General features: G+C 40.6%; 1 protein-coding gene across 1 annotated transcript; it reads left to right on the forward strand.

Moving 5' to 3' along the window:
* Nucleotides 1-1,658: 1,658 nt before the first annotated feature.
* LOC307153004 (fish-egg lectin-like) lies at nucleotides 1,659-4,088 on the forward strand. The gene is made up of 6 exons (XM_079862059.1): nucleotides 1,659-1,751; nucleotides 1,849-1,910; nucleotides 2,067-2,294; nucleotides 2,414-2,625; nucleotides 2,839-2,963; nucleotides 3,061-4,088. Exons 2-6 carry the CDS (start codon nucleotides 1,853-1,855, stop codon nucleotides 3,203-3,205), a joined length of 768 nt encoding a protein of 255 aa, XP_079718185.1. The 5' UTR covers nucleotides 1,659-1,751; nucleotides 1,849-1,852; the 3' UTR covers nucleotides 3,206-4,088.
* Nucleotides 4,089-22,844: the final 18,756 nt, after the last annotated feature.

A 22,844-nucleotide genomic window follows, 5' to 3' on the forward strand; every position in this document is an offset into this window, starting at 1 on the left:
TTTGGAGCCTTCTAGACTGAGAAAAGCCAAAAAAAATATTTTTGGCTCATGTGGATGAAAGACAACAACTCCCAGAATTGCTTCGCTGCCCTACGAGGCCACTTCCAAGCCACGCCTACTGGTTACAGAGGGCAGCTACTAGTTGACTTGAAACTGAAAAGATGCCGTTTTATCGTGAGTCTCCGTGACGAAACATGCGGAACAGCGCCTACTACTGGCTGTAGTCTCTAGCCTCTGGCCAAAAAATTCTCAAATGACGCAAAATGACGATTTTTGCGTCGTCGGAGGATTTTTTCCAGACAAAAAATACATAAATCTCTTGTCTCAGGGGGATATGAGGGAGAGAAGCATGGTAATTCGAAAATACTACAGGTTTTCTGCTGATACAAAGCTTAATGCTAAATGCTGAAGTATCCCTTTAATATAACTCATTTCATATTTAATTATGTTTACACAGTTATTGAACAGAACTGAATCAACACTGAGCTGACCTCAGTTGAACAATGATATATTTTCTTTTTAGAGCTTATTTACAGCAGAATTGAACTCTGTTTGCATCATTGAATCATTATTTTCCTGTTTATCCCTGTAAAGCTTCTTTGAAACAGTCTGTATTGTATAAAGCACTATATAAATAAAGGTGACTTGACGACTTAGTGGAGAAGCCTGAGGTGGAGCCGGAGAGCTGGAGAGCTTAACCACTGGAGGAGGAAGGACTCTGGGCGGAACCGGATAGTCCATATAGTCGGACAGTACCGGCAGAGAAGGAGAGATTTCGAGGGTAAAGAAAAGAGTGAGCTATGGATCTGCAGACTACAAATCAATCAGACAGTAATCCGTTCCTGGCTCTGGGATGGACTGGGCCACAAGCACTGACTCCAGGATGGATCTGGCAGTAGGCTCTAGCCAGGGGACGGAAATGGTGACTGGCTCAGGCTCCGGGATGGACATGGTGGCTGGCTCTGACTCCATAGCGGGAGTGTGCTCTGGCCTGGGGTCCGTGGCTGGCACGGGGCAGATGTCTTTTTCCTCTTCTGCCTCCCTCACAGAAAGTGAAGGATGATGTCCAAACTAGAACCTACAAGAGATTGAACTAAGCTGGGGGTATAAATACACTGGGCAAACAAAGGAAATAAACTAGGTGCAGGTGACTGCAATATGTAACTATAGAAACAACTGAGGGCATAATCAGTAACCAAGGAAACTAAAACTAAACAGAGCGGAGAAACAGGAACTATAGGAAACAAAACAGAATGTCAAAATAAAAGTCAACAGAACACAACCGTGACAGTTGCTTTAAAAAAAAATTATTCCATTTTTTATTTTTATTTTTTAGGCAGGTGCCACTACTGTCACAGAAGCTACATACTTCACCTTCACCCGTGACCCGATAGAGGAAATTTATCCAGGAAATTATTAAACAGGAAATTATCCAATGGAATGAAGATTTGTAGACACGGGAAAATAAATTAGCAAGTTATCGTGACTGGTTAAAATGTCTATATTGACTTTCCTCGTCTCTAAAATATCACACCCAAACAAATGTTTGATGTATAGATAAAGACTGTATTTGCCTGTATCTACAATTCGTTTGGATGTTTTCCTTGTAGAAGCCCCACCCCAAAACATATTTCGGCTATTTAAATGACCCCTCAACAGCATTTGCCAACATTGGATGCAAATTTCTAGTACCTGTATCGCAGAAGAGAAGAATCCACACTGACTGCTGAATTCTGATCTATCAAGAGAAGGTTGTCTTCATTTAATTAATGTTATTTTAATATTCATTATGTTTTATCCTTACTCATATTGAACTCACTTATATAAATGATTTATGATTATGAACAGAGCAATGAAGGTTTTTCAGAGCGTCCTGCTACTCTTCAGCTGCCAGTTCCTTCCCACTCTGGGTAAGCTACTAATGTGATTTGGTAACATAAATATATACATTATATTAAAAATCCATTTTAAAATAAATATTTTTTGCTAGTTTTTTATATATAACAGTATGTAATGTATTTTGTGAAAGTGTCTATTTGTACTCATTTTGCACCGTGTGTTTGCAGCTTTAAACTGTGAAGTGATGAGTGGCTCCCTGAAGCAGATAGACGCTGGATCTGGTTCAGTGGTTGGAGTGAACGATCAAAATGAAGCGTTTGTCCTAAATATTAATGCCTTCACAAAGATTTGCACGTCTCTAAAGCACTTCAGTGTTGGTCCTGCTGGTCTGCTTGGGGTGGATGCAGCTGACAAGATCTTCAAGTTGCAGGGTGGCAGCTTTGTGCAGATTGGAGGTGAAAAGAGAAGTTACAAAAATCAATACATGCTTAATCAGTCATTATTTTTTTAAAGACATTATCTTATTGTTATTCTTAAATTAATCTTTCATCCAACCTGTTGATTGTACTGTTAGGCCTTCTCAAACAGGTGGATGCTGGAGGTGATCAGATCATTTCAGGTGTCAATGTGAATGATAACATCTACTGCTTAAATATGGATGCTAACAACAAATCACCATCCAGCACTATTCCTTGGGTTTCAATTAATGGAAAGCTGAAGTATTTCAGCTGTGGCCCGTACAGCTGTTGGGGAGTGAACAGCGCTGACCAAATCTACATCTTGAAGGTGATATAATATAATGTTAAATACAAGGGCATGAGTTCAAGTTTAGATACACCAGGTTTTTAAAAATAAAGTAGACATAAAGTAGACATGCACATGTTTGATTTTCTGACATAACAAAAGAAATAAAGAAACTGGTGTGAAAGCAGCAAACTTAGTTATTTTATGTGACTTTATTATGGTTGACTGGTTTGTGTCTCTTTGGGTCTCTTGCAGGATGTGTCTAGTAATGCCTGTTCCGGGTCCGGCTTTGTGAATATTCCTGGACTTCTGTCCATGATTGAAGTAGCAACTGATGGCAGTGTCTTTGGTGTCAACTCTCAAGGGAACTTATACCAAAGGTGAACAGAACCTTCATCATATTAGACATTGTATGAACAAAAGTGATTATTAATTTTCTGATATAAATGCTACATTAAAGAATTGATGATTTTGCAGAACTGGTGTCACTCGATCCAACCCCGCTGGCACAGACTGGATCTCGATGGTTGCCTGTCCCAATGGCCACAAGCATGTGAGCTTTGACCTGGGATTTCTGTGGGTCGTCTGTGTTGACGGCTCCATCCGTAAATGTACTTTATAGTCTGTTATGATTCACTGCAGTAACAGGAGCTCAATCATTAACAGAAACCTCAAAGTAATCAGTCATTATTAACAAATCTAAAAGTTTGATTAATCTCTCTTCTCCTCTCTTCTGTTGAATCAATAAAGCATTATGATAGCATCTTATCATTGTTTTTTCTTTTGTGTATCATTTTGTTCAGTGGTTCTCCAACTGGAAAAAAAAAAAAAAAGTTTTATGTTTAATTTCTAATGTCTGATTAGTTTTTGTTAATAGTTGTCGTCACACTTTTAAAAGTTGCAGGAAGTTATTAGTGAAGGATAAGGATTCAAACTAGCAACTTGTGTTTGTGCAGCTTCAACAGAGCAAGCATTCATCAGTTTAACTTCATTTATGTTGTTTCTATATCTGTCACATTATTTTCTATATACAATAATGTAGCATTATCAGACATTAGATTAGAGACATTATCACTCTGATGCAGTCATTCCAGCACCAATTTTTAAACTGTCACGGGTGCTCTGTAGTTGATTCTGAAGTGGCACAGAATGAACGATTAGTAGTCTATATGTTGTAGCTTGTGTCAAAAAAATGATTTATGGTTTTATGACAGGATATATGCCATATATGGGGGTTTTAAGACATTTGGCATGTGACATTTGACCCTGTGTGGTTCCGTGGGGTTTATGGATGTGTGTTTATGACTGCAATCTGCTTGGTGTGACAATGATGTGAATGTTTTTCAGGGGTGTTTTTATTATAGCAGGATAATGTCCTCAGAACAATGAAATTATGAACATGAAGAGATCTGTCATGGATTTTATTTTTAGATTTCACTGCAGCGTCCATAATGTCTGTGGGAGAGAATAAAAACAGTGGAATGAGTTTAAGAAATAGCATTGACAAATAAAACACATAAAAAAAATGAAGATTAAATTTATTTAAGGACAACTATTTATTGTATCGTCAACGGGTTGATGAAGAAGATGAAGGTAGGCGAAGATACAAAATACTCAATATTTATTTACATAGGCAAAAACTAGAACAAACACGAAACAGTGTGCAAGTGCACAAACAATAACCGGCAAAAGACAAGTGAAGACCAGGAACTTAAATACACACACAGATGAACAAGACAGGTGATGCAGATGATGATAATAACTGGAACACAGGTGAAGGAGATGATGATAATGATGATGAACAGCAGGTGCAGGTGATGAAGGAGGATTCTGGGAACTGTAGTGAAGACGAAGACAGAATGGTGCAGACGATGACTGTGACATTTCTAAAGTTAATCTTTTAAACACCATGTTGAAATGAACTTTTTCCTCAATGAGTTTAAGAAATAAATCCACTGGGCTATTGTTAAATAAAATAAAAACATATAAAATATATATGAGATAAGAATACAATTATTAATTATTTAAAAGTTAAGTTTAAGTTTTTTAAACCGGACTCGAAGTGAACTCCACAGCTCAAACTGAGAAATATGTCAGAGTGAATTGTTTTCAGATTACACAGTCACGGGTCTTACACAGGTAAATAAAACATATAAAATAAACAAAATAAGATGTTAAATTATCAAGTAGAAGCATTTTAATCTAATACATCAGTGATATAGGATCTTCATGTGGATGCCACAATATCCTGACTTGCATAGATAAATAGTGAATAATAGTTCATATTGCTTGGGATAAGACGTTAAATTATCAAGTATTTTAAAGGTAGTTTTAAACATGTGTTGAAGTGAACTTACCATCGGTGAAATTAGGAGGTCTTTTTGTCTCTGGTTAAAATCATGGATCCTTGAATTTCTGAGCAGAGGAGATGTTTGCTCTCCGTTTGCTAAATTGAGAATGAAGATTGTTTTCATCATGGCAGGGGCACAGGCCCTCCCCTTCCTCTCTGTGTAGTTGCTATGTATTAGCATTTGCAGTTTGTTTCAGGAAACATCAAGCAATTAAAAGATAGGCCGGTCACCTGGTGTTTTACAATCAAAGACCACGACTGTCTCCTATCATAAAATCTCCTATCTGAAGCCTTCCTGTCTTGCAGGGAGACCCCAAAATGTGACCATTTTGACACTTCACATGGACCAGGCTGTAAGATCAATATAATTAGATGTTTATACCTGTGTCTTCAGGAAAAAGTCAGGGGTCAAAACAAAATGGCCAAGTTACATTTTATATAGCCTACTCTTATCCATTCATTGTTATGATAAGTTAAATCGTCCTTCCTTCCTGGGGGAGCTGTCCCCATCCTGTTGTTCTTGGAGAAAGTGTGAAAGAAATAGGCACCCCAAAATTACACCTCAATTCTGACGCCTTTTGAAGATCAGATTTCTTTTTCTAACATTTAAGAACACATTATTAGAACACCCTTTGACTTTATGAATACACATAAATGACAGCTTAATGATTTTTTATATTTGTGCATTTATTTAAAGACTGCATGTAGGGTTATATACAATCGGTACATTGTGTTTTAATTTCACTAATAAACGCTTCAGGGACTGAACTTTAACATTTTAATCTTTGGTAAGAGTTAACTTAAAGTCTGCACAAAAAGAAATTCCATCCTATCTATCCTTTCTAAATGCATGTTCTTTGCGAACAATTCACCCGTGCATATGTTTTGACCTTGTAATGTTTAATCAAAATTTTGTTGGAAAATCCAAAATATATGTTGGATTTGCTTAACTTTTTATGTCAACAGGTTCTACGTAAGTGGGTTATGTCGCATTTAATTAACATTGTTTATTTCAGTAAACTTAAGTTTATTACATAAGATTAATTCAATGCCATTTAGTAGAATCAGGTTAACATTCTTAATTTTGTCCAAAACTATTAAGTTCAATTATCCTAAAATGAATATCAAACAAAAATTAAAACAAATAATCCAATAGTTTAATTGATTCATTTATTTAGTGATGCGTTCAACAATTTTTTACAGCCTTTACAAATGTTATCTAATATGATAACCTTTTACAAAATCTTTACTCCATAAAGACTCTTAATGTTAGGCATTTGGATTTACTTCAAATCTACAATACTTTACTCTTTCCCGACCACTGACTGAATTTTCAGTCTATCAGTGTTTTCACTGTTATACGGTAGGGAGCGCTATTACACAACTTCTGAAAGAGTAAAGAATCTCTGGATCAAAACACAGGAGAAGAAGCAGCTGAAAGTGATGCTGCTTCTCAATTCGCCTACTACTACGCCCTAAAAGTATATACTCTTTTTGTGAAGAAAAAGTACATTTGAGTGTATAGCAGAAAAGTAGACAAGCTTTGGGACGTACTATCACGTCATACAATTGCGTCTTTAAAATCTTTAGAGTTGCTCTCTGACGCATCCTGTCACAGTAAACTGGCCTGTCAATCCTCTTGTCAAAGATAAAACCCTCCATTATTTCTTCATTTACCATATCAGAGAGAAATACAGTAGCACGTTGAATGATCTGCAGTCGCGGGTCTTTCATGCAGAGAACTCTCCTCATATAAATGAATAGTGATGCATTGAAAAGTTAATGGCCAAACGTTATATTTATAGTAGTCTATATAGGAGAGCTTGTGTCAACAATTATTTATGGTTTTATGACAGGATATGACCATTTATGGGGGTTTTATGACCAACAGGTGATTTGTGACATTTCGGTGTATTTATGGTTGTGTGTTTATGACAAACTGCTTGTGTGACAAGGATGTGAATGTTTTTTCAGGATGCGTTTTTATTATTGAGGGTTAACGACCCATGGTCGTTCAATTTTGATCATGAAGAGATCTGTCATGGATTTGATTTTCAGATTCCACTGCAGCGTCCATAATGTATGTGTGAATGAATCATTGCTGATAAATAAAACGTATAAAACAATAGTGAATATACAAAATAAAAACACAAGTATTAAGGTTACAATGACGGGTAGGTTTAGGGATCAGTGTTTGGTGTAGGCTCCACTGTAGTAGTTTGGGGGGGGGGGGGGGTAGGCTAGAGACAGACAGAGTATACCTGTACATATAGTGACACATTAATAGATGCATAGATAGAAATATATATAGACATAGATTACATAGATAGATACATATATAGATACATAGATCGATAGATTAATAGATAGATACATATATAGATACATAGATAGATTATAGGTGGCTGCATATATGGAAAAAAAAACTAACACCTAACCCTAAAAAAATTCTAACAAAAGGTTTCGAAGCTGTTTTTTGTAGTATTAGGTGTCCTTAATAACATACTAAAAGTTTGACCACTAGAAAGGTGTAATTTTCAAGATGGCGTCCAAGATGGGCAGGAAGCCCTTAAAATGTCAAACTCCTTCATTATTTGACAAAGATGCACTGTTTGTCCATGTTAACAAACAATTTTAAAAAACTTGTAATACATTTTTTGTTTGTCTTGATGCAAGTAATCAACTCAGTAATTTTCATGGTGATATCTAAAGGTTAAAATTTTTACCCTATTCACATAAGAAAAAGAATGAATAGGCGTATGAATAGGCTATATTTGGGTCTATTTCGAAAATTTCCCCTAATGGGATTCTTCTGGACTTTTTTCCCTTACTCAGGACATATTTACCCCTTTTCCACCAACAAGAACCGGGTGCTGGTTCAGAGCCAGAGCCAAAGCTGGTTCAGAGTTGGTTGGACTGACGAGCTTACTAAGAACCGGTTTGCCTTTCCACCGGCTAGAAAGAGACACAACAGAGCCAGATCTTACGTCACTGTATACGTCTCATGTTGCCCAGCAACCGCTAGTGCGGTAGCGCCAAACACAAACACGCCAGGCTTGTTCGAGATGCATCGGCTTCTCGCAGATCGATCGCCGCATGACATCAAAGCACAGCGATAGCGATCTAAAAGCACAAGGAGTCGTACATGCTATCCAAACACTCCCGGAGCTCCGATCGGTCCTCGCCGCTCCGATGCATCTCGAACAAGCCATCAACAATAACGGACGTTGCAATACTATGGATGCTCATGGGTTTGCAAAAATACATCGGAATCCAACGCGTTCGTGCAGCTCGCCGTAACTTACATAGACGGATATTATAATCGAGCTGCTATTAGCTCGACTAGCTGCTATTTAAAAATGGCGGTCACAAGTTTCTATTCGTCTTGTTGGTCACGGTAACCCCGCCCCCAGCCCCTGACGCAAGCGGTTCTTTCTTGGCTCCATTCTAGACCCTGCAATGATTTGGTGCTACTTAAGAACCAGTTTTACTGGTTCGGAGCTGGTGCTTTGGCGGTGGAAAAACAAAGAACCGATTTGAAACTAGGCTCTGGCTCCGAACCAGCACCAGCTCTGCCTTGGTGGAAAAGGGACAATTGAGGATACAAAATCAGTTGAGTTTGCTTCTATTGCAATTTGTTCAAGGTTGACCCCCATTTTGGCTTAAAAAGACTGGACTATATAGATGTTTTTGAGTATAAAGGTGGCATTATACTAAACCTCAGGTTAGATACGCCTTTGGGGGAAAGGCGTATCAGTATCGGGTCCTTCCATTTGGTTCAGCTTTGGCTCCGCGGACATTCTCCAAGTGCATGGATGCAGCTCTGGCCCCCTTGAGGCTCCTCCTCAAGTTGCAAGCTGTCTCTCTGGCCCTGGATCAATTTCTCCCGGCCCTGATGGACTCATGTCATTGTAAGGACGGACTACATGGCAGTGGTGTCCCATGTAAATCGCCAGGGGGGCTTGTGGTTGCGCACCCTCGACAGGCATGCGCACCGCCTCCTCCTTTGGTCTCAAGACAGGTTTATTTCGCTGAGAGCAGTTCACGTTCAAGGGGACCTGAACATCGCAGCGGACTTTCTGTCGAGACAGAAGCTCAAGTCGGGGGAGTGGATGTTGCACTGCTAAACAGTGGCTCTAATTTGGAGCATGTTTGGCGAGGCGGACCTCTTTACGTCGCAGAGCTCGACACAGTGCCCCCTATGGTTTTCCCTGTCTCAGCTCATCCGACACCTCTGTGGATAGATGCCCTCACTCATCCGTGGCTGGAGTTGAGACTGTATGTATTCCCTTCGGTCAAGTGAATCCCTGCAGTCCTTTGCAGAATGAGGGAGTGTGGGATCCGCCTCCTTCTGGTAGCCCTATTCTGGCCATCCCAGACGTGGTTCTCGGAACTGAGCTCCCTGGTGGAGAAGTCCGCTTGGCAGATTCCTATCAGGAGAGATCTGCTGTCTCAGCTCCAGGGCAGGAATTGGCATCCTTGACCCAAGATATGGAGGCTGTGGGCGATAAGAGGCAATCGCTAGCGACAGTGGCGTCTGGTCTTCCCACTGATGTTTAGGAGACCATTGATAACGCTTGTGCGCCTTCTACTAGACTGCTGTATTTCTCTAAGTGCAAGGTTTTTGAGTCTTGGTGTTCGGCTCATGCAGTGGACCCTGTCAGCTGCCCGGTCGGTTCAGTGCTGGAATTCCTGCTGGATAAATTTGTGGCTGGAGTGGCTGCAACTACCTTGAGAGTTTATGTCAGCTATCGCTGCCTATCGGGAGTCAGACGAGGTCTAGACTTGTAGTCAAGACCGACTAAACCGAGACCAAGACACTACCAAGACAGAGGGTATCGAGACCAAGACAAGACCAAGACCAAGACCAAGACCAAGACAGACCAAGTCAAGACCAAGACCAAGACGAGACCAAGACCGAGACCAAGTCGAGACCGGAGGGGAAAAAAACAGACTAGTGTTGAAACTACGCAATAACTTGTATGAATTCAAGAACAGCAGCATATAGGGTTATAAACTAGCAATTTCGTCTAGCCTACATCTGACAATTTTGGGTTCAAACACGCCCTGCACACCACACATACTTAACAGTGTTAAATTTGAAAAATACTGTTCAATAGAACTGCTTTGTTACCACAGTTATCTGCGTGCTTCCTCAGCGATGAAGTTCCACATTTGCGGTTATCCAACACGAAAATGCATCCAGTAAGCCTTTCACAATATTTTCTTCAGATAACTCCAAATTTCTCCCACAGACTGGACTTGATTTTTGATGACGTATTGTTGACAACTTTACAATCTCCACTGGCTATTCTTTTCTTCAACTCCTCAGCATCCATCTCGACGACTGCAAGCAGATCGCGCGCACGGTTATGATGAATTTTTAAAACTTAAAGTAGCCTTGGTAACGTTATAGATCCTGGGAGGGTGTGGCGCGTGGGCACAAATGAACAGATGTGGATATTAAATTATTTTATCAAGTTGAAATACAGGCATATTTTTGTAGATGTGTTCCTAAAAATATGCATATATTTTTACGTTCGCATGTGATTGTTTTAAACCCGTGTTTAGACCTGTGTTTCTCCCGTGTCCGGCCCACACCCGTATCCGTATCCGACACAGTTGAGCGAGACTATGTTTACATGGAAACGATCTGAAGAGAAAACGAAAAGTGGCGGTGCGTTATCACTTTTGTATTCTGCGTTTAGATGAGCATTATGGTGAGGAAATCTGTGTGCATATGGTGACGCAAAAGTGTGTGAAATTCGATGTAGTATGCACTCCAGGCGGCTAGGTGGCAATGGACCGGTGATCGGCGCCTTCACTGTCTAGCAGACTTTTGCGTTTTTACTCTTTAGACGGGAACGCGGCGGTGGAACGTTTTTAAGATTTCCACTCTGGAGGGTGGTTTCACTTTTTTTGCGTTTTTAAGCCCCAAAAACGCCGTCGCCGTCTAAACGAAAGGCACATCTGATAAAATATTTTTACGTTTTCACCCGCGAGCGTTCTCGTGTAAACAGGGACAAGACCGAGAGATCCGAGACCAAGACCAAAGACCGACGAGGCCGTGACAAGACCGAGACCACGTAAAAGTGGTCTCGAGACCAAGACCGGTCTCGAGACATACAACACTAATGAGGTCCCCTTAGGAAAACACTGTCTGGTCTCCTCGTTTAAGCGTGGAGTTAGACACTCGAGGCTTGCACATCCTATTAGTGTCCCCACCTGGGATTTATCAGTTGTTCTGGAGGGGCTATTAGAGCCTTCCTTTGAACCCTTGGAGTCAGCTCCAGACCAGATTCTTACTTTCAAGGTGGCACTTTTGTTAGCGTTGGCCTCTCTCAAACGCGTGGGGGATCTGCAGGCTCTTTCTGTGAGTGAGCCTTGTATGGAGTTTGCCCCAGGTCTTGTGAAGGTGTTTCTATGGCCTAGACCTGGTTATGTCACCAAAGTTTTGTCCACGTCATTCCGCTCTCAAGTTGCGCCACTGAGGAGGCGCCCGCGCCATCAGCCAATGAATTGGTGTGATTCTATACGGGTTCAGACAATCAGCACATGCCTTCACGTGGCAGCCCTGTTTTGACTAATTTGACAGTACCACACAGTTCTAATGAATTTATTCTTTATTGGAATCAAAAGAATGGTTATAAACCACAGAAACCACAAACACTAGGCAAAACGATATGAGAAAGGAGAAATATGCAATTACTTAATAAGCATAAGCATCGTTTTTTTTTTCACTGGTCAATTTTGAGATTTTGGGATATTTGTCTTCAATAACATGTCTTCTTTCAGACTTGTGGCGAAAAAGAGTCTGAAATACACATTTAGGTCTTTATTTTACTACACTTTGTCTGTTTGCGTCTGTAGATTTCTCATAAATTCAACAAAAGTTGGCGTTCTAAATCATCCCGCTGCTCTGCGATTGCTGGAGCACCCTGTCATCACATACACCGTAATTTTTTTTCCCATCTAATATGTGAACACAATGAACAAATTATTTTGAACCTGGCTTTATCCAATACTCAGATTTCGTTATATATATATATATATATATATATATATATATATATATATATATATATATATATGCAAATAAGTGCATATTTAATTAGATAATGCCTAATTTGCATATTTAAACATTAAATTACAGAAAACTTGTAATACATTTTTTTTCTCATCTTAATGTAGACAATCAACTGGGAAAGTTTCATGGTGATATCTGCTAGTTAAAAAAATTACCCTATTCACCTGTAGTGTATCGCCTTAAGGGAAATTTTACTTATTTTTTGCATAAATATGCTTGTAACCAATTGCTTTAATATATAATTGTACTGTAATCACTTATCTATTATGCAAATATGTTAATTAGAAAATTACATGGCCCAAACATGTATCTGGCACCAGTATTCCTGGTCTAGGAGGAATACAAAGGAGTAATGGTCATTTTAAGGGTCCTGACGGCCGCCATTTTGAAAATGGGGCCTTTCTTGAATTTGAAGCCCAAAAAAGTGCACCCATCCATGATAAAAGTGCTCCACTTTTACTCCAGGGGGTTAATAAAGGCCTTCTGAAGTGAAGCCATGTGTTTGTGTAAGGAAAATACCCATATTTATAACTTTATAATCTAAAATAACTAGCTTCAGCTTATATACGTATATTATATGTTATATTATATATGTTATATACGCACAACGTATATATTATAGAAGAGGAGCTTCAGTTTGTTGCACAGCCCTATTTGTTTAAACCACGAGAGGCGTCTAACCTTACAATACTTCTACATTCTACATCATGCATGTGTCACAGGTTACTCTTGTGGCGCAAGTCAATTTGCTTAGTATGCGTACGATCGTCTGGCGGAAGCTAGTTATTTTAGATTATAAAGTTATAAATATGGGTATTTTTCAAAAACCCATGGCTTCGCTTCCGAAGGCCTTTATTAACCCACTGGAGCAATGTGGAGTATTTTTGTTTTTATCATGAATGGATGCACTTTTTTGGGTTTTAAATTTTTTCCAGCCATTCACTGCCATTATAAAACTTGGAGGAGCCAGGACATTTAATTATGTGTGAGTAAATCATGGGCTAATTTTCATTTTTGGGTGAACTAACCCATTTGGGCATGTGCCGGTATTAAATTTTCATGCTGTGATTAATTGATTGAGCTTTTATCACGGTATACGGTATTATCACGATATTTTAATTGCTCAAGAGAAACGGATGGATTGGGAGGGGATGTAGAAAAAAAAAACAACTTGCATCACAATAGGTGTAATTGTGATTGCCAAAACATTTGGTAACTAAACAGAATTTTACACAATTTTCACGATTTCAATTCAATTCTTGGGATTTGATTTCAATCTTGATTCAATATTGACTCTTTGGATAAATATTAGGTAGGCTACAGTAGATAAGCCTACATGTTAATTTTTCTCACATAATGCTGTAAACATACAGAGAGCCCTGTCAGCTGGTATTATTAAAGGTTAAAAATTAACAAATTAAATTAAATATAATTTGGTTTTCATTATAATAACAATTATGACACAAGTAAAAATATAGGCTAATACAAATGTAATATAGTGCACATATTTAGCAAAATACTCCTCTCTATAGCTATTTTTTTCTAGTCAACTAACATGTTGGTCATTAAATGGCTTTCCTGAGGTAAATGTTAACGTTCTGTGACATAGCCTAATTGTTCATCTGCAGTTTTACTAACCTCTTTTCGTGGGTGAAAAACACTGATTGATCGATATTATGTAGGCTATGAGGCATAAATACCTTTCGGTAAGTTATACTGTATCTTTAAATAAAAAGTAACAGATGATCGGTTTACTTGAACTGAGCGATCGGTCACGTACATCACATTTACAAGCACTAAAACGGTATTTATTGTCTGAATTTCGTAATAAAATGGACAGAACCTGATAGCTGAGAATTTGTTTCATATCAAAAGTAACCTGCTCTGTCTAGTCTGTCGGGTGTCAGTGTCCTCTTTGCTCCGTGATTTTTCTCTGCGTGAGAAAATGGATGTGTGGCGCGAGAGCGTGTGAAAAGTGTAAATTGCGTGAGTCTCACGCTGAATGCGTAGAGTTGGCAGCCCTGCTTTTAGACGGGGGATTAATCCTTTATTTTACTGTCTATGGATAAATCGTCGGCAGCATTCCTCCTTCCGCCGTGTTTCTTCTCCTTGTGAGGATTGTTTACATTAGACTAGAGCGCGCACTGCGCCGCATGCACACAGTGCTGTATGTGGGGATTGTTTACATCAGAGTGCGCACGTGTTTCGTGCAGCATACACGCAGTGTTTGTTTAAGCCGTTGATGGAAAATAAGCTAATGCGCGTTCTATAAATATAAATTCTGATCTATTATTTTTCACGGTATTTTGAAGTGCCCGCGATAACAATATCGTGCATATTCATTACCGCGATTTATCGCATTACCGAATACCGGCACATGTCTAAACCCATTAATGCAATGCTAATCAACATAGCCTGTATTATAGAATTTAATAAAATAATATATTCTCACACATGAAACCACAAAAGTAATTTCAAGTAATTTTGATTTTGAAGCAAAACATGATATTAAACTCATAAATTGTAGTTTTTGACGGTATGCTAAGCAAACATACTAGCTTTCCCTGTTGTCAAGAGAAAATGTTTTATTACTAATCTTTAAAAGTAAGTACAGGTAAGATCATTTGAATGTTTTTATTTGAATAATTTCATATTTGAAAGAAGGTTAAAGGAGAACTTGGTAACTTTTTTAACTAAATAAAACTGTCTAGAATTCATTTGAATGGTTAAACAACCTTTTCTGGTGATATTGGTGACTTTCCCCGCTCCCCCCAGCGTTCCCAGGCGGAAAACCAACCTTGCAACTTGGGGACTACCGTCCCGGCAAGATAGAAATTGGAAGTCTCGTGAGAAGCGAGAACGAGAACGAGAACGAGCGCGAAACACGAATTGCTTTACGGCAATTCGACATAAACACACACGCATGTATGATGTATTACCCACCTCGGTAGACATAGCTCCACACAATACAGTTGGCTTGCTCCGATCAAAACAAACGCACATGAGCAGCGGTAGAGAGGGGGAGGAGGCCGCCGCAAGTGAGTTTTTTACGACCGTGTTGTGAAATATACCCCCCCCCCCCCCCCCCCCACAGCTGTAGGGGGAGCTCGTGGGGAAAACACGCGACAACAAAAGGGAAAATCAGCGAAGAAGTGACTAGAGTTCGCTAGAGTTGCCGAGTTCTCCTTTAAGTGAAAGGTCCGATAAAAAAGAGAGATGTAGTATGAATAAAAAAGTGCCAGTAAAAAAAATAAAAATAAAAATAAATTAAGTGGGGTATGGTTAACGTTAAATTAAATGCTCTTTTTTCGTTCTACCGAAAATGTGCTGGGAGCCTACTATTGCTTTTACATGCATCTGATTGACAGACAAATCATGCGATCTCACTGTTGTTGAGGGTTTTTCAGCTTTGTACAAAGTTTGTTTCGTACATTTAGTTTAACTGTATTGTTAAAGAGGGCGAGCTTTACCTTTCAGTTGAACTGTGTTAATGTTTTCAAGACACTTACATTGTTCTTGCTCCGTCCAAGCAATAACGGTGTCCATGTTATGAGCCGAGTTTTTTATTTACCTCAATTGCTCAATGCTCTGGTAATATCAATGGGATGACCCATTTCAGGAGTTGCCACAATTACATTTTAAAATCAGAATATGAGCATAGCTCACTTATATTCAATAAAATATTGAAACGTTAGCAATACGGATTCTAAACACGAGCACCAGTGATTGAATGTCAAAGCGCGGTTTGAACGCCCCGCCCCCCAGCTGAACTGGAAGTTTTGATTGGTTTTGCACCCGAGTCAGACCTGTCTGTTATTGGCTGAAGCGCTAGCGCAGGGCTGAGGGCTCAGCCTCCACCGCATGCAGTCGTTTGAAAAGTGTTTGTAAGCTCACTCTGTTGCTCTGTCGGCACCTTTGTCAAAGTACTCTGTACTTTTGGTGAAAAATAAATGTAGCGAAGTTGAATACTTTATTTTAATTCTACTCAAGTAAAAGTAAAAGTACCACAATTTAATTATACTCAAGAAGGTAGAAAGAATCTAAAAATCTACTCAAGTAGGCTACTGTAACGAAAGTATTTGTAATTAGTTACTTTCCACCACTGCATTCACCTGTATCTCATTATCTTGTTTAGTTCACCCCATATAGCCTGGTTCACCCCATCACTCTTCACTTCTGAGTGTTTTCCCTGGTTTTCATGTCTCTTGGTTTTTTGGATTTCTTGCCTGTTCCGTGGATTACTCTTGTGCCTCTGACCCCTGCCTGTTTTGTTTTGTTTTGTTTTGTTTTGTTTTGTTTTGTTTTGTTTTGTTTGTTTGTTTGTTTGTACTGCCTTCTAGGGATGGGGAAATTAAGCATCATGAATCACTGAGGCTTTCCCCTGACTGTTCCGGGAAAAGATTCAAAGCTTCGAGAGTGTCGAGAACTGGTCGAGAACAGCGCCATCTGGTGCTTATTTAAAATAAAGCAGCCAGAAGCCTGTTTTAGAAGCTCTGGCAGATGAAGCAACCACAACACACTCCATAGTTTCAATGTTGTACAAATAAAAGCAACCACAACACACTCCATAGTTTCAATGTTATGTGTACAAATAAACGCCTTATATGTTTGTGTTTGATTTTTTCATTAAATAAATTCATTTTCCCATTAAAGTGTGACAATAAAATATAATATAAGCTTATATGATTCAACAAGATTTAATGTAGGCCTACTCTCTCTCTCTCTCTCTCTCTCTCTCTCTCTCTCTCTCTCTCTCTCTCTCTCTCTCTCCACACACACACACACACACACACATACACACACACACACACACAAAATGAATAAGGACATTGTCTGATTGGATCATCTGTTATTAAATGTGCTTATGACACTTGTTACTGATAGTGCTTAACTGTAGGAATGACAGAAAGGTGATAAAGTTTTTAATTATATTTATTATTTTTGGCTGTTGCCATTGCTCTAAATACAAACCCTTCACCAAACACCAACACCCTATCCCTTCCCCCCTAATCCCACCTTAAACCCAAATACCAACACCAAATTACCTAAAATCACCAAAAAATGCAAAGATTTTACAAAAACAAAAAGACACAAAAACAACAAAAAATAATAGCCTAAGTAGTGAAAAATAAATGTTGCTTATTTAAATGTAATATATTGATTCACTTTCAAAGTACAGCACTCTCCTCACAAACACATCAACCAGACTGAGGCAACAGTGACTCGTTAAATAAGATCTGGAGTTCGAGCCTTCTGACACCCAAAGCGAAACGCGCACGTGATTTGACAGAAAGTGAGGCTTCGTTTGTCATCGATCACGTGACTCTAGTAAACCGATACACGCCCTGATACGGGGCTTCACTAGAAATTGTGTCGCTTGTGTGATACGCACATCGAAGCTTCAGTGTCATACGTAACATCACTACTGCCTTCCTGTGCTTGACCCTCTGCTTGTGTTGCATTACGATTCTGGATAACCCTTTTAATAAACTGCATTTGGATCCTCTACCTTCGTGTCTCGGAGCAGTTCATGACAGAAAACTTTGACAACATGGATCCAGCAGTGAGACTTATGCGTCTCAGCCAAGGTGACCGCCCTATTGAGAAGTATGTGGAGGAATTTTGTGAGCTCTGCCATGGGGTGGACTTTAATGAGGGTGTCTTAAAGGACATGTTCCGCTATGGGCTTACCGACATTCTTGATTACCTCATGCCTGATAACACCCCTCAATGGACCTTAAGCCAATATATTGACATCGCCCTTCAGATAAGTTGCGTGTTCTTTACTGTGGGCGTTGTGGATGAGGGGTCCCACAATCTCACAGCATCCTCTAAGCCTGAGCTTCTTCATGTCAGCCCTGCCGAGCCTGCGCTCCACATCAGTCCTGCCGATCCAGAGACGCTTCACGTCACGTCTGCCGATCCAGAGACTGTTAACGTCACATTTGCCGATCCAGAGGCTGTTCACGTCACGTCTGCCGATCCAGAGACTGTTCACGTCATGCCTGCCAAGTCTGAGTCTCTTCATGCCACGTCTGCCGCCGAGCCAGTGTCTCGGTACAAGATGGCTGCCGCCGAGCCAGTGTCTCCAGACAAGATGGCCACCGCCGAGCCAGTGTCTCCGGACAAGATGGCCGCCGCCGAGCCAGTGTCTCCGGACAAGATGGCCGCCGACACGCCTGAACCTGAGCCCTCAGCAGAGATGGCCGCCGCCACGGTGTCTGTTCCTGAGCCGGTGTCTGTTCCTGCTCATAATCCCATTGCTGCCCCTGTAGGCTGAGTCGCCATGGTCTCCTGAACTGTCTGGTCCCCCTGAACCGTCAGGTCCCCCTGAACCGTCTGCTCCGCCCTGGCCGCCTGAAGGGTCGTCTCCTCCCTGGCCGCCTGAAGGGTCGTCTCCTCCCTGGCCTCCTGAAGGGTTGTCTCCGCCCTGGCCGCCTGAAGGGTCATCTCCTCCCTGGCCGCCTGAAGGGACGTCTCTGCCCTGGTCACCTGCACTGCCTGCTCCGCCCTGGTCGCCTGCACTGCCTGCTCCACCCTGGCCTCCCGTCTTGCCGCAGTCTCCAGGTCCTCTTCCGCTCCACGGGCCTGGCCCTCCATCCCGCCCCCGGGTCCGCCTCCACTCCACCTCCCTCCTGGACTATTTTAGAGCATCTGGAAGCCGCTCCTTTGAGGGGGGGCTATGTAACGGTCACTAGCTGGAGTGCCCTTGAGAGCCACCAGAGGACACTCCACACCAGACTATCATGTTCACTCACAGACTACATCTCCCATCATTCTCTGTCTGGACTCATCAGCACTCATTATCACATTCACCTGTATCTCATTATCTTGTTAGTTCACCCCATATAGCCTGGTTCACCCCATCACTCACTGTGAATTTTTGTATGTTGTTGCACTGCACTTCTGAGCGTTTTCCCTGGTTTTCATGTCTCTTGGTTTTTTGGATTTCTTGCCTGTTCCGTGGATTACTCTTGTGCCTCTGACCCCTGGTTTGTTTGTTTGTTTGTTTGGACTGCCTTCCTGTGCTTGACCCTCTGCTTGTGTTGGATTACGATTCTGGATAACCCTTTTAATAAACTGCATTTGGATCCTCTACCTTCGTGTCTCAGAGCATTTCATGACACAAGGTATGCATTGTTTGAAATATAATAATTTGTATGTCCTTACTAAAAAATATCTTTGCATGCCAGCAACAAGTATCCCTTGTGAGAGGATTTTTTCAAAGGCTGGAGAAATTATCTGTAAAAAAAAAAAAAAGTAGGCTAAGTCCTTCCACAGCAGAAAAATTAATATTTTTGAATAAAAATCTACAAAAAAGTGAGACATTGTGGCTTGATTTCTTTTATTAATATTCATTTTTCATGTCCAAAATAACATAATGCACAGTGAGGAGCCTACATGTTACAAGCTTCACATATTAGAAAAATGCAATAATAAAAAAACAACAAATTTTTAATGGCTCGTTGTCAAGGTTGTTTCAGATCAACACCTGCAAGTGACCACTAGGTGTCACCGTTGAGACAGATGTCAGATTGTTTCGAAGCCTCGACACAATATGGCACATTTGCTTCAACTGTTTCAATGTTTCACGAAGCCTCGATCTGCCCACCACTACCTCCATGTCTTCACAGGTGCTCCAAATCAGTGACAATGACTGATCAGGTGACAAGCAGCCGGTTTGCTGCTGCTGGTGCATTCTGGGAAGTGTAGTTCTTTGAGATTCATTTCTGAGATTCAGCTCAACAATGTCAAAAAAGTAATGGTCAAAAATGTACTATTGTAGTAACATTTTATTGACTAAAAATGCGTTAGAACACGTTCATCTCAAAGACGAGTTCGTTCAGAATCAGTTACATATAGCAGGTTGGCTAACTCGATTTCCTTCTCATACATTCCCGTAGTGTCACAGTGCATTTCCCTGTTGAGGCCCAGCGTCCATTGACTTCAATGGGGCTGCTTTGAACAGTTTTTTTCAGTGCTTCGAAACTAGACGGTCATTGAATAAATGCTGCGATTATGTCCCGCACACGGACTCTCAGTGTCTCTGGGGGTAAATGGAGGAATGGGCTGGCCTGGACTCTGGGCTCCTGCGTGATGATTGGAGGATCTGTTCAAAGGCTGCATATCCTTTTGATTGACAGCTATTTCATATAATAAAAAGTCGCTGACGCTATTCAAGCTCAGTCCCATCGTGGATTTTGCAAGTGTAGTCGAAAAGACAAACTGCAGCAACCTATTTCTTGGTATTTGCTTGTCGAAATTGCTAGCCAATTTTCATAATACATTTCACACAATTATACATTTATAACTTTATTATATTATTACTTATATGTTTTATATTATTATTAGTAATAATTAAAAAATAATTATTAAAATAACAAAAAAAATATTATTTGTAGTAGTATTACTATACTTTATTATATTATTATTTATACCTTTATAATATTATTACATTTATACAATTATACCTAACTCTGCTGGCCATTGAGAGGACACTGGTCAAGTCACTGGAAAAGATGCTTAGTACAACGGTACGACAGGGTCACAGAGCATTTTCTTGAAAAGGAACGTAGGGCAGAATTTACGTATAAATAAATGGACAATTTTTATGATGTAGGCCGAAAATGAGCTTCCCCTCTTTGAAAGACCAGCAGCCGCCACTGGTGCTCAAAATCTGTAAAGTAACTAGTTAGAAGTGTTAGACAAATTTAGGAAAAGTAAAAAGCACAATATTTACGTCTGAAATTATGCACATTCACCTAGACGTCAAGGCTAGATGACTGAGTCTGCAACTCAAATGGGCAATTATTCTACCCAGGGCTGGAGCTGTGTATGAGAATATACCTGGACATTTTTTAAATAAAGTCTAGGCTCTTGCACTACCCACTGTAACTATAACTCCCTTTTATATTACAGATTTCTAGCCACTGGAGATTCGTACACAACAATTGCGTTCAGCTATAGGGTTGGATTCTCTACTGTGGTTGGCATTGTGAAAGATGTGTGTGAGGCAATCTGGTCATGTCTGGTCGGAGAATACAAGCCATTTCCTGAAATGGAGGTGTGGAAGGACTTCCAGAAATTGTGGAATTTTCCAAATTGTGTTGAAGCAATTGATGGGAAACATGTCACAATCCAAGCCCCAACAAATAGTGGCTCCCAGTTCTACCAGAAAGACTCGGGAGAGTTATTTCAATAAACCATACATTTATTGACAGCTCAGCAAGCTGATAAACTACAAAGTCATTTGGCGTAGGCCCCGTCCGTAGTGCATAATCCGAGAGTATCGGATCTGCAATTCCTGCCTAAAGATGAAGGCAGGGGCGCAGCCGACCCCCCCTGGGAGGTATGGACGGGACCATCCTGGTGGTGGTGGGGAGGATGGGGGTAATCGTCGCTTCAGTATCTGCGAACTCAAACATGTGTAAGTACCGTGCTTTTATACAGTGAGCATAAGAATATGATTGGATAGAAGTGAAGGCAATAAGTGACGTAGTAATTGAGTCTTCCCAGCAGAACTTATGCTAAAGCTTTCATTTCCACAATTACAAAGACTCCTTCTCCATTGTCCTGCTGGCTATAGTGGATGCCAGATATGGCTTCAGGATGATTGATGTGGAAGCATATGGCAAGAGCAGTGATGAAGGTACGCTTTCCTCATCGGCCTTTGGTCATGCACTCCGTCATGACGCCGTCAACCTCCCACCAGATGCACCTCTTCCAGGAGCTGAGGAGCCATGACCTTTGTTTTCGTGGCAGATGAGACATTTCCTCTGCGGAGGAACATGATAAGGACATTTCCTGGGCACAACTTGACACCCGAGCAGAGGGTCTTTAATTACCGCCTGTTTCGAGCCCGGAGGATGGTGGAGTGTGCATTCGGTACCCTGGCTTCACAGTGGCAACTGTACAGACGAGTCCTTGGAGTGTCACCTGAAGTTGCTGAAGTTGTGGTGAAGGCAACATGCATTTTGCACAACTTCATTTGCTGGCACTCTGCTGATGAAGAGGACACAAGCACCACAGCCTTGTGCACTGAGCCATCAACTGGGATGCAGGATATCACCCAGTTTGGAAGCAACAATGCCTCCACAGAAGCACTGGCTGTGAGAGAGAAATTTGCTACCTATTTCTCCTCCTCTGCTGGTGAAGTGTCCTGGCAGCATGCAGCTATGTCTTAATTCACAATCTACCATCTGAAGACACAATACATCCAACATCAATGTGAAAACAAAGGCTCTTTTAAGAGCCACTTCTATATTCAGTAAGAGATAATAATTCCAAACAGCGCATTTATAGTCACCTTCATTTATATAGTGCTATTAACAACATAGATTGTTATCAACAAAGCAGCTTTACAGTAATAATAGTGTAGCAGATTGGGTATTTCCCTTCGTTCCTCCCCCTGGTGGAGAACTGAATTATTTGCCCAGTAGAGTTAGTGGTGTCAGGTAACCGGCTGGTGACTAATTACCATGATTGCGCTCTAAATAAAAATGCATCCTTCATATGGCTGGGGATGTGTTACTTTTTGCATCCTGGTTGCCTGTTCCTAGTGGAGTCGTGTGGTTCAGGGCATTTATTCTGCTCATTGTTTGATCAGTCACTACACAATTTGAGTGCGGTGAGAACCTGTACAGTCGTGTTAGAATCATTGTGAACGCAGTCGGAAGGAACGTGCATAACAGGCTTGCTTCCAGCTCTAAGCGGTGTAAGCTTCTCTTTAATGGCAAGACGCACGGCCCCGGATTACGCTGCTGTTTTGTTTCCATTTTGAATGTTTTATTTTCATTAATGTTCTTGTTTTGTGGTATTTTCTTT

Source organism: Squalius cephalus (genome assembly GCF_949319135.1).
Source record: "Squalius cephalus genome assembly, chromosome: 24".
NCBI lineage: Eukaryota > Metazoa > Chordata > Actinopteri > Cypriniformes > Leuciscidae > Squalius > Squalius cephalus.

Bases quoted from the DNA above. Each gene is read 5' to 3' on its own strand.
- LOC307153004 (XM_079862059.1), top strand. From the start codon at position 1,853: ATGAAGGTTTTTCAGAGCGTCCTGCTACTCTTCAGCTGCCAGTTCCTT. The intron at 2,295-2,413 runs GTGAAAAGAGAA...TTGTACTGTTAG, and splicing joins CAGCTTTGTGCAGATTGGAG to GCCTTCTCAAACAGGTGGAT. The intron at 2,964-3,060 runs GTGAACAGAACC...ATGATTTTGCAG, and splicing joins CAAGGGAACTTATACCAAAG to AACTGGTGTCACTCGATCCA.